Below are 12,999 nucleotides of genomic sequence, written 5' to 3'. Positions count from 1 at the left end.
TGCCCCTCTGCCCAGATGGTACCTAGGTGGTGGGGGTGGGGGTTAGGGATTGTTTAAATCTGGTTCTAAGTGCTGTGTATCTTGAGTAAGTCAATAAATGTATTGAGTTTGGATGCCTTGAAAACATGAAGATTGATTCAAGTCATTTGAGGTAAGAGTTGGCCAAACACATCTGTAGGTAAAGGGAATTTTAATTCTCCAACTTTCTTTATTGTGAAGTCTATAATTCCCCACTTCATTTTCTCCAAAGCAAAGGACTGCATCATATTCTCCATTGCATTTTATGTAATAATAAAATGTAGCATGTGGCCTAATAGAAATCAGTTCCTCAAAATGGTTTGCTTTATGGGAAATGATAATTAAATGGAATTACCTCAGTGGTTCCTGTCTCTTATCCCTCAACATTGTGTAATAGGTTTCTCACAGGGAAACTGTGTAATTATGACCTACTACCTTAATCTGTCTTGTTTCTAGGCTATGGACTGACTACACATCCAACTAAAATGGGTGGAGAGAGCTCGATTTTCCCCCCCAACAGTACCCTTAATTGAGGGTCTATTTAGGGTAGGCACATGCTAAATAAAGGCTTGGCTAATTGTATGTCCATTATGACCACAACCTTGTATGGTAGATGCTATCACTATTTTGTGAATGATTTTGTAAGCTTTTCATATGTTATCTTATTCAATACTCATGTCATGTGAGGTAGTAATAATTTCTATCTTTATTATATAGACTAGAGGCCTGGTGCACAAAATTTGTGCATGGAAGGGGCGGTCCCCTCAGCCCGGCCTGCACCCTATCCAATCCAGGATTCCTCGGTGGATGTCCAACTGCCGGTTTAGGCCTGATCCCACAGGCCTAATGACCTGATCACCCCTAACTGCCTCTGCCTGCCAGCCTGATCACCCCTAATACCTGCCCCCTGCTAGCCTTGTCACCCCTTTACTGCCCGCTTCTACTGGCCTGGTCGCCTCAGTGGCCCTCCCCTGCAGGCCTGGTCATCCCCAATGGCCCTCCCCTGCCAGCCTGGTCTCACCCCCAACTGCCTACCTACCCCTGCCGGCCTGGTCTCGCCCCTAACACCCTGCCAGCCTGATCTCGACCCTAACTGCCTCTGCCTCTGCCCCTACCACCATGGCTTTGTCTGGAAGGAAGTAGGACATCCAGAAGATGGCCAGTTGACCAGTCTAATTAGCATATTACCCTTTTATTAGTATCAATGAGGAAACAGGTTCTGAGGATTTTGGAAACTAGCCCAAGGTCACATTGCTATTAAGTGCCAAAGCTGGATTTTAACCCTTTACGGTCCAATGTTAATTTTGGAATTCAAACAGTCTGGTCCAAATTAATTGACAGGATTGAATGTTGAACTTTTTAATGTTCTTATTGCTTGACGTTGGACTTGCTCCTAGCGCCTGGTCTGTCGAGTCAGCCTTGAGGTTGGACCGAAAAGGGTTAAAGCCTGTGATCTTTCCCAACTGTGCCATGTGATGACTCTGGATTTGTCTATTTCCAAATCAGAAACAGTGTACAGATGACCAGAAAGTGTCTGGGAGTGTCCTCCAAGCTTATCTTATGGTAAAGGTTTCACATCAATGATATTTCACTACACGTTCTAGATGATATTTGCACAATTTTATTAAAGCAAAATATTTTAAATTACATGTCTTTTTGTTGAGCCTGGCATTTGAAACCCATTTTCTCTCTTTCATAAATACACTCCTTTTTACCCCAACACGCAGCTACATCAGTGCTGAGAAAAGAAGGAAACACAGATAAGGAGGCCTTAATTTACATATTCTGAAGCAGCATTGGATTCTAAGGGCCTGTTCATGGTTTTAAAAGGAAGGGATGATCTAATCATTTGACTTTTGTGAAAGACCCAGGCACCCTCTGAATATAGGGTGGTTTGAACAAGATGGCCTTATGATGCCAGCCATTCTCTCACCTTCACAAATGCCCTGTCAGGGGCAGACATCAACTCCTACCCCTCCATGGCCATGGAGGTGTCGTGTGGGTAAATACACTTCACTCGCAAAGTGTAACTATACTGTGCAATTCATTGGCCATCAAAGGCAGTTCTGGCACCAGCAGAGGGATTTTCAGATATTTTGCAAGCTGGTTGAGGTTGAATAACATGAATTTGCTTGAAATTGGCTGTGGTGGGAGTATTTTATGCTACAGAAATCAAGTTATAGAAATATTATAGATCAGGCTTTGTTGTTATTTCTTTTTTCTGGGAGGGAGTTCTGGTTGTTTGATATTCACCAGCACAGGACCCATCAAAAGCCAGTGGAGATAAAGACTTCATGAGGGCCTCATGATTTCAACCAATTTCCATGTACATCTTGACTTATTTATTCCTAATGTCCGATGAGAGGGCTGATGTGAGAACAGGGGTTTTATTGAAGTGCCCCAGGTGTTAGATTGTGTCAGTTTTTTTCACTCGTCATCCTAACCAAATGACTTTTCTGACCCCTCTTTTGAAAAGAGGAACCATAAGCACCTGAGCATGTTTGACCAGAGCAGTGTCAATGCCATTGGAGCTTTCGCCAGGCATAGATCCTTGCCTCTGGGATACAAAGGGAAGATCTTGGGAACACAGCTGCTCTTCGCTTTCCTGCCAATGAAATTGTATAACATTTAGGACCCTGTTCTTAAGCTTTGCTTAATATTCTTTAAAATGGGAAATAGAACATTCGCTTCTCAGTTGTCTCTATATGAAGAAAGACACGACACATTTAAGGATAATTGCTTTCTTATTTTAAAATTAAATGGAAGTGAATTGGGTTTTTGTCAATTAAAAAGGAATGGATGTTATATTGTCTGTAAATTACTCTCTTCAGAAAAGCCAAGAGAATCCACCACTGTAAATGTAGAAATACTTCTGAGAGCTACAGCAGTAGTTTTGCTGAAGGGACCAAGACATGTAGCTAAGTAAGAAGGCGATTTCAAATGTCACATATACCCTCCCTGAAGCTTCAACACTTTTAATTCTTATATTTTAACAGTAGAGGGTACCGATTTCACAGAAAGCTGTTAAAGGCCTTTCACAGGTACACATACACACAGATACACAGATGCACCTACACTAATAAAAGAGAAACATGCAAATTGGTCATCACTCCGCTACACTCACCAGCCAATCAGGATGAGTATGCAAATTAACCCAACAAAGATGGTGGCTAATTTGCATAAGCAGGCTCGGAGCAAAGACTGAAGACTGACCATGACTGAAGACTGAGGATGACTGAAGACCACTGAAGACTGAAGAGGCTTGCCTTCTCTGCTGCGGTCAGAGCCGAGAAACCTCCAGGCTTGGCTTCTTCGCTGGGGCCAAAGCAAAGGTGTGGGTGCCGGGTGCTGGAAGAAAACCAGTGCTGGCAGCCAGGGGAAGGAAGGCCTATTGCATGAATCTCTTTGTGCAACGGGCCTCTAGTATACCTATATGTACTTGTCTTCTTTCTTCTACTTTTTCCTTTTCCCTTCTTCCCACCTAATTGCTGCTCACTCATTCTCTCTCTAGGAAAAAAGTGTACATTTTAAAAAGTAAAAGTGGAAATGTGTATGCACTTATCAAGAGTGGAAAATAAAGTTGAAGGTAGAAGATGAGAACTCTTTAGACAATCTATGGCATCTCTCAAAAGGCTCCTTCTCATGGCAGCTATGCTTTGAATGGGGTGGGCAAACCCTTTGGTTGGCACAAAGCTCTACTATGATAATGCTTCACATTTAGGTTTCACTCATAGATTCTAAGCTCTTTGACAACTGTTGCTTTGAGATTAAAGATGATGGATCTTGCTAAGTGAACCCTACCTGGTGCCTACTACTGGTCTACCAGCCTCGGGCCTTTAGGATAAATAGACATTGGAAATCAGACCAGGTGTATCACTTCCAGGCTTCCCACTCAGCAAGCCTACCTCCACAATATGGCCAAGACCAGGTGGTGCTGGCTTAGCAATATTTATCAATCTTAAAGAGGGTGTTTGAGGCCTAGATTTGCTTAAGTCTTACTTGGCACTAATAGAAGGAAAATACACTCTAATACCAATGTCCTGTGCTTCGGGCAGCACTTCTATCTCAAGGACCTGCAAGCAATAAAAGATACTCTGTCAACTTGTGATTTTCTAGACCATGAAGAGGAGTTGACTAAATCAGTTTGCATGAACTGCAAAGGTGGATTTCAGCAGTAACAGGCATGAAATGACTGTCTGGGACAGTTCTTAAAGACCAAACAATCGTACATTCAAGCAGAATGATGGGAAAGTCGTGGCAGCCTTCAGAGTTATCATCTGAAAAAAAATAGAGAAAAGACACAATGTGATCCTTCCCAGTGAACTAAAAACAGATTGAGAGTTAGAAACCAAAGTCCTAACATCAGTGACAACTTATATCATCTTTTCATGCATACTTCTGTCACCTTGTCACTTTTTCTGCTATCCAAAGAAAAGTCACCATTTTTTTTCTCAAAAGAATATGTGATTACTTTAGTGAGTATTGACTACATATCAAATATAAAAGTTGTGTACACTATCCCCATACAGGGCTTTCCTAAGTGTTGGTGCAGTTTTAAGTTATTATTATTATTAATAATGAAAATTTCTGAATATCTAATTCCCAAAGTTTATGTTATCTTAGAATACCTGGAATTTTATGTTATCTTAGAATATCTGGAATTTTAGGTTGATGTGGAAGAATATTTTAGATGAAATTATTAAGTCCTTAAGAATGTCTGTTATATGTATAAGCACACACAATACATATTTTTGTTTATAAAATAGGTCAAAACTAGGCTCTCTCTTTTATTTTTACTTGAATTTTGAATTGAAATGGCATTTACAAATTTTTCTTGTTAGAAAACACATACAGTGAAATAAGCCAGTGAAAGAAAGGCAAATCACATGATCTCACTCATATGTGGAATCTAATGAACAAAATAAACTGTTAAATAAAATAGATCCAAAGACATTGTAGCATGGAACAGACTGAGGAATCTCAGAGTGAAGGTGGGGGAAGGGTGGGAGGATAGGAAGAGATCAACCAAAGAACTTATGTGCATATATGCATAACCCATGGACACAAATAATAGGGTGGTTGAGGCCTGGGTCAGGGGCAGGGGCAGGGGCAGGGGCAGGCTATAAGGGGTCAGTGAGAGAAAAAAGGGGACATATGTAATGCTTTCAACGATAAAGATTAAAAAAATAGCACATATTGTTACGTTAAAATCTTTATCTGGATGTAGTTTAGGAATACTTTATTTAAGTTCACCAGCCTCAGCACACACACACACACACACACACACACACACACACACACACACCGCTGGCTTACCCACCTCCATCAATGTTAGGTGGGTTAGCCATGGAGTGAGCAAGCTTGGATTTGAAGTCTCACTCTGCTACTTGCATGTGGGGTCTTGCAAATAATCACCTAACTTTTCTATGACTCAGTATACTTTTATGAAGTCCTTACCTTCAGACTCATTCAACAATAAAAACTTATTTTATCTTTGAAATTCTGCATGTCTTTCATGGGAATATTATTCTTGTTTTTTTCTGATTCTTTAGTAATTTTAACTATGGTTGCTTCATCATGTGTTTATGAAGATTAATTGAATTAATATCTGAAATGCACTTAGTATAGTGTCTGACACAGCTATGTAAGTGACTTTTTCTTTTGTTAAGGTTATGTTCTCACTCTTATTTGTACAAGATTATCTTGTATCATTGGATGTGCATTTAGAACAAAACTTTCCACCCAGGGCATTTTGTTTTTTTTCTCTGATTTGTTTCTTGTTCTCCCCTCCCCCTGCCCCCCGTTTTTTGGAGGCACTCTATGAAAAATAGACAGATTGAGATGAAATACAGTCTGTTCAGAAAAGGATGTACTTAAATAGTTTGAAGGAAGAGTAGGAACTTATATTATCATCTTGAAAGTGTTTTAGAGTTTAGTCCATTCTCTCTTCCATTCAACACAGTTACTGCATAATGTCCATGGGCATTGGAGACACAAAAGAGTCCTTGTCTAACATCTCGTGAGATTGAATGAGTCCAATAGTTAAATAAGGGGAGGAAATGCAGTCAATTCAATCACTCCCAAAAGAAAAGCTTTGTTCCAAATAGAAAATTCTTTATAGGAGCTGATATTGGTAAATGCTTTGGGTGACTTGTTAATTAGGAAAACCACTTGGTTTTATGTCATAAAAGAATGACTTTATTTCTTTAATGTTTGGTTCTTTTTTATCTGTTCAATAATATTTTCTGAGCCCTTAGTTTATACCAAATATTTTATCAGTAATTAGAGACATGAAGGTGAGCAAAAGAGACGAGACTTTTGCTCTCAAAGGGCTTATACTCCAATAGAATGAGGCAGACAATAAAGGATTTATTAAGTATCTTATTTACAGGCCATGTAATTATGAGTTAAATAAACAGGGAGATATGGTGGAGAGTAAATGTAATGTTGGCAGGGCCTTTCTTAAATAGAATAATCTTAAGAAAGCCCATTTGGAGCTCCAACTTAAAGAATGAGAATGAACCAGTCATTTGAAGATCAGGAAGGACCTTTCAGGAAGTGGGTGGAGCAAGAGAAACAGACCTTGAAGGTAGAGATGGGCCTGAAGTATAAGAGCAGAGGTCCTGCTATGGAGCAGAGCTTAGAACACCCAGTGGGCCTGCCTGGTGTGGCTCAGTGGTTGAGCATCGACCTATGAACCAAAAGGTCATGGTTAGATTCCCAGTCAAGGCACATGCTTGGGTTGCAGGCTTGATCCCAAGTGTGGGGCATGCAGGAGGCAGCCAATCAATGATTCTCACTCATCATTGATGTTTCTCTCTCTCTCTCCCTTTCCCTTCCTCTCTGAAATCAATAAAAATATATTTTAAAAAATAACATCCAGTGGGCAAGTCACAGGTGATTTCTGAGCCCTGCCTCCAGTTGGTAGGTCTGCATTTCTTCAAAGCTTCCCAGGTGATACAGGTGCTGCTGATTTGGGTCAACACTGTGAACACTGCTGTATTAGAGAGGGATTAGAAGGAGGAAGGGATGCTGGAACACTGTGAGCTTGGGGTGCGTAAAAGGAAATGAGGTTGGAGAAGGAAGCAAATGCCTAGCATCTCAGCCTGGAAAGGAGGTACCAGTGCAGGCAAGATCGGCAAAAGGTCATCGCAGGGCACCCTGGTCCTCAGTGATGTGCTTTTTCTTACATGTATATAATGTAGTCAGTGTTCAGGGATTATCAGATTCTACATGGCACTCCCCTTTTAATGCATGTGAAATAAATCCCATGGAATTTGGAAATTACCTACAGCTCCCTCTGTGTTTGAGTCCCCTGAGCAACCTTTGACAAATGGAACAGATTGCTCACTTTGCAGAGCACAGACGTTCTCCCACGCTTGGGTTTGGAAGTATGAGACACAGGCAAATCAGGCGGCTGCAATTCAGATCAGCTCAACATTTACAGAAGCACTTGCTCTGCAGCTGGCAGAGCTATTTAGTGCAGCAAGGACACAGTGAAAGCATATTCCGTGATTTCTCACAGCAAGCAGCATTCCGTCTTTTGGGGATAAATAGCAACAACCCACATGAAACAATTAGAGGATTATATAAGCAGAGGACAGTGCAATGTGTAATAAAGTGTTAAATGGAATATTATCATACGTGGACGTTAATGAGGCAGGTAATAGGTGCCCAGGCCGCTATGAAGAGGGGGACTTGATTAAAATTCCTGGAGAATATTTCATAGGGACGAGAATATTTCATAGAGACTTAGGGCATTTGAACTGGCCCTAGGAAACTGTTTAAAATTTGGCTGGAAGGGAGGGAAAGACATGGGAAAGCCTTTGTGTTCAGATTCAATCAACATGCAAAGAATTCTTGTGTTTTCCCAGTTTTTGCTATTCTGCTGTCTTTCAAGGGAAAGCCTTCCATGTGTTTCTGATTGAGTTCAACTGAATTACTAGCCCATTGTCTAGGGAGAGCTGTTTGGTCAGGGAGCCCCATGAATTTCTCAGAAGCCTTTATCCTTTGAAGGAAGCTGTCCTGATTTGCCATTGTTAATGAGACTTGTACTACACAATGCACAAGTTTAAGACCCACTGAGAACATGACCATGTACCTCTTTTCATCTCCACATGGGGGAAGCACATGGCATACAGCCCTGCAGAAACCCAGCAGCTGAGCTGCTCCACCAGCGTTAGTAATTGTCTTGAACTTTCTTATGTCACATCTTAACAGCTTTGTACTGGGAGTGATGGACTGTACTGCTTCCACCATTCATGAATAAATATAAAATGTCTTGCCACCAGGAAGACAGACCCTTTGTAGCCATGTATTTCTTTTGTGCATGCATCCTTAAGACCCTGCATTCTTACATTTCAAAATCCTGTGCCTGTATGAGGCTTAGGTTGGAATTTGTGAAATGTGCACTTATTGCAATGTATATATTTTTACTCTGTAAGTGGGGAGGGGAGCTGTTTGTTCGTTTGTTTTTGCATCAGATCCTAGCTTATACTTTGGATATCACTCAAAGGGCTCACCTCCTTTGCTGAGTCTCCCTGGGAAATTCATGGTTATCCTGAATATTAAGATATATCCTGTTAGTTCAGGTAATTTGAAAGGTGTAGGCTAAACTGTAATCCCAATGTTAAGGCAAAATAGAGAAATGAGAAAGAGAGAATGATTAAAGAGTGGCCCTGGCTGACCTAAAAAGAGAGTTTAATGGCAATCTGAAAGAAATTGTCAAATATTTTTACTTGCCCATTCATATCCAGAAAAGATTTTGAGAATGCCCCTCGAAAGATCTGCTTATGTATATATTATATACATGTAGCATTATAGTTACGTTACTTATATATGAAAGACACACAGAAATAGAAATAATAAGGAATGTGATTTTTAAAATGAGCATCATTTCTAAGATTTTCTTTCCAAACTTTAAACAATTCTTTTGTATCTCTGGTGTATGGGCACCCTGATTGAGTACACCTGTGTAAACTTATAGCGGGAGGCAGCATGGTGCTGTGCACTGGTTCTCAAATGTTAGTCTGCATCACAATTTCCTAGAAACTTGCGGAAACACAGATTTCTGCCTCCCCCCCAAAGCCTCTAATTCAGCAGGTCCGGGGTCAAACCCAAGAATTTACATTTCTAACAACTTCCCTGGTGACGCTGATCTGAGGACTGTACTTTGAAACCACTGAGGTAGTTGAGAGCTTGGGTCTCAGAACTAGTCTACCAAAGATGGACATCAGGATTCTTTAATTAGCAAATGTGTGACCTTGGGTAAATTATTTCACCTCTCTGAGCTTGGGTTTTATATCTGTGAAATGATGGCCATCATATGTACTTACCTTTTAGAGCTACTGGAGAACTTAATGAGATCATGGAGACAAAGTGCTTAGGACTCAGAGCTTGTTACCTACAAAGAAACAACCAATACATGTTGGCTGCTATTTTCTCCTCCTTTGAATTATCATCAAACATATTTTAATGTTACAAAGTAGACTTTAGGGCAGTGATGGTGAACCTTTTGAGCTCGGCGTGTCAGCATTTTGAAAAACCCTAACTTAACTCTCGCGCCGTGTCACATATAGACATTTTTTTATATTTGCAACCATAGTAAAACAAAGACTTATATTTTTGATATTTATTTTATATATTTAAATGCCATTTAACAAAGAAATATCAACCAAAAAAAATGAGTTCGCGTGTCACCTCTGACATGCGTGTCATAGGTTCGCCATCACTGCTTTAGGGACATCTGTGCCTTAATTCATGAGAATCATGGGCATGTGATTTTCTGCTTTAGCATTATCCATGTAGAAAGACCATGCCCAAGTGAGATCTCTTTCTAGTTGAATGGTAGAGATGAAGTTCTTTCGCAAGGTCTGCCTAAAAGAGAACAGTGTGTTCAGCCCTCTCCCCTCTGTGTGTAACTGTTGGTAGTGTGTGGCTAAGTGTGTATTTCTGTCGTCTTTTGTATATACTAAATTCTTGTTGCATGATACAGAGTTGACATTTTTGGTGGTTGTGTCTTTGAATGTTTTGGGGCATGAGGATAGTACATTCAAGTGATTGCTTTGAATTTAATGAATTTTAACATGTTTCTATCTACTTTTTCTTCTCTTCCTTTTTTTTTTTTTTTTTGTATGCATTACTAGGACCAAGTACAACCTGCCAGGAGGATTCATGTGCCAACCAGGGGGTCTGCATGCAGCAATGGGAAGGCTTCACCTGTGACTGTTCCATGACCTCATATTCTGGAAACCAGTGCAATGATCGTGAGTACAACCTTTTTATTCTTGGATTTTTTTCAAAGTGTTCAGAGGTTTGGAGGGGCATTGTGTAAAAGGGTAGCTCTTCTGAAAGATTCATTAGCAATTTTCTCCTCCAGAGACTGGGAAAATAAAGAACCAACGTTCTTTTGCGGTTTCCTGGAGGTGATACTAGCACTGCTGGTGGACATACTTCAGTGCCATGGGAATCTGTAACCTAGGTCTCCACTTCCTTCTCATGTTATTGACCTAACATGGCCACTGAAAGGTGAACAAATACTTGAAATTTATGACTACTTATTGGAAAGAGATGTGTTAAAAGAGCCCTGACTTTGTATGTCCTGCTGACCTTCTGATTTTCTAAATACAGCCTAAACTCATGGTAGGAGTTTTTTTATGATCTGAACTCAGTCTGTTGGACCCTTGTTTTCATAAGCAGGATGCATGATGCTATCTGAGCAAACAGCAAAGCTGTGGTATAGTTTGCCCATATGTGAGTAAGTGTTAATTACAGCGTTATCCCTATCATGACTATTTGGTTTTCCTTGATTCCTTATTGCTCAACTTTTTTCCACATGTGTAGTTGTCTCTTGTTCTTTTATTTTTTTCACCTTTCTCATAGCTTTTGGTCTTAATATGGTCTGTTAGTCTCTTAAGATACATGAAGGAGAAGCAAGTGAGGATTCTAGAACTGTAGAGAAAACAATCTCTTGATACTCATTGATCTAAATGTAAGCCTGTGCCCCTATATCTATAGCACCCTCTCTACAGAAGGTTTCAGCATCAGATTGCTCTGGCCAAGTATTTGGTCTTACTGAAAGTCCAGTTTTCATATTTATGATTTGACAGGCAGCTATGGACCCATCAGAGAACCTTGGAAATTGTGTTATATGCTCTTTCTTTTCCCTTCAATTTGTCTGCATAGAACTCAATAGAAAGCCATTTTCCCCCTAAATGGTGGCCTAATGTTTTTCTATCCTCACAACTTTATCCCATATCACACACACACAACATTCCCAGTGGAAAACAGACTGCACACAGCACAGGCAGAAAGGTAAGTTGCTGTAACTGTGGTGAACACGCAAAATCTTCAGAAGGTATGTACGTATTTTACTCTTATTGATAAGTTACTGTATGTCCCCAAGGCAAGGCATTGTTTTCTGCTAAAACTGAGTGGGAATCTTTCCAGCTTTCTCTGATGTTTCTGATTTTATGTCTCAGTCCAGAATGAGGACTGTCATGTCATCCAACTTGAACAACTTGTCGATATGTAATGAAGTTCTAGGATGAGGATTGAGGAAAGTCAGCTTTCTTTTGTGGAAGTATCTTCTCATCCTTCAAAATATTTCTAAGATATCCAGAGTTAGTATAATATATTTTATATTTTTATTCTATAATCTACAGGCCCAATGCACGAATTCATGAATCAGTGGGGTTCCCTTGGCCTGGCCTGTGGGATCAGGCTGAAAACAGCTCTCCGACATCCCCTGAGGGATGCCAGATTGAGAGAAGGCACAGGCCAGACCAAGAGACCCTTCTGTTGCAGGATTGGGGCGGGGAGAGACGACAAAGGAAGTCGGCCAGCCAGGGAGGGACCATAGGCAGGCCCCAGGGCAAGTCTGGTCCATTTCACTCAGTCCTGATCAGCCGGACACCAGCAGCAAGCTAACCTACTAGTCAGAGCATCTGCCCCCTGGTGGTTAGTGCATGTCATAGTGAGCGGTTGAGTGGCTTTAGTATATCATTAGCATATATTATGCTTTGATTGGTTGAACGGCCGACCAGTCAACCAGACACTTAGCATATTAGGCTTTTATTATATAGGATAATGCAATTGAATTTTTTTATTGTAGAAAACCTCTGAACTCAAATCTCTGAAAGAATCCTCTTGTCCAGTCCCCTCTTGGAGAGTGGACCAGGGTTTCTGAAATTGGATAATTGTATGGACATGGGAGCAAGTACATCTTAATTGTAGAATGACAGGAATGTATAAAATTCAGATACAGCATTATAGGATCTCAGTATACTAAAGTTTGTATATAAACTTTTTTGTTTGTTTGTTTAAAACAATAAGCATGTTACTCATGAGGCTGTGGGTGAACATTTAATGAAACCCAACTAAATGCATCAAATTGATAGGCTAATTGTTACAGTGGATGTCTCTTTATCTAATGATTGACATTTAAAGTATGTGAAGGGAACTTCTCTTTTGCAACCAGCATCAGAATTAGTTTTTGTGTGTGTGTGTGTGTTTTTTCCACCTGCGAAATCAGCCTCACTACTTTACATCATAGATAATTGCTTTCAAGGTCAACCTTGACCCTTAGAGTTGTAATTTGCTGCTTCATCTCACAAACATTTTCAAAATGAAGTTACCTGTTATTCTCTGTGCTTCCCTATGTTAGCAAATTCTTCGTGACTTATCTTGAATCAGGAATCTAGCATGTCAGCAGCACAGTTAAAAAAAGGCTCATGATCATTGGCAAAAGTAGTTGGGAAAATTTAAGAAAGGAAAAATGATGGAGTGAGTGAATTAAAGAAGAAGCAGGATGGAGGAGAAAGAATATAGAGCAAATCAGGGTTTGAGTCTTACGCGAAAGAGCAAGGAGGCCATTGCTTTGGTAACATGCAAACCACAGGTGGCCTGGCTTTGATCTATATAACAGAATCATGGCATGGCATTGTAAGTGGGGTGTCATCAAGGAAATCTGGCTTTCATCCA

General features: G+C 40.3%; 1 protein-coding gene across 10 annotated transcripts in view; it reads left to right on the top strand.

Moving 5' to 3' along the window:
• The window catches only part of NRXN3 (neurexin 3), a gene marked incomplete at its 5' end in the record, with an annotated part of 1,486,708 nt that overhangs the window by 659,613 nt on the left and 814,096 nt on the right, over window positions 1-12,999 (top strand). For all 10 annotated transcript variants that reach the window (XM_081083746.1, XM_081083745.1, XM_081083748.1 and 7 more), the window contains one exon: window positions 10,164-10,283. In XM_081083746.1, coding sequence (XP_080939872.1) covers window positions 10,164-10,283 — 120 coding nt within the window. The remainder of the gene's footprint in view (window positions 1-10,163; window positions 10,284-12,999) is intronic.

The sequence above is a fragment of the Myotis nattereri genome (genome assembly GCF_964212035.1).
Source record: "Myotis nattereri genome assembly, chromosome: 1".
Classification (NCBI taxonomy): domain Eukaryota; kingdom Metazoa; phylum Chordata; class Mammalia; order Chiroptera; family Vespertilionidae; genus Myotis; species Myotis nattereri.
Note: the sequence above shows the minus strand (reverse complement) of the source record. Positions and strands in the feature narration are given on the sequence as shown.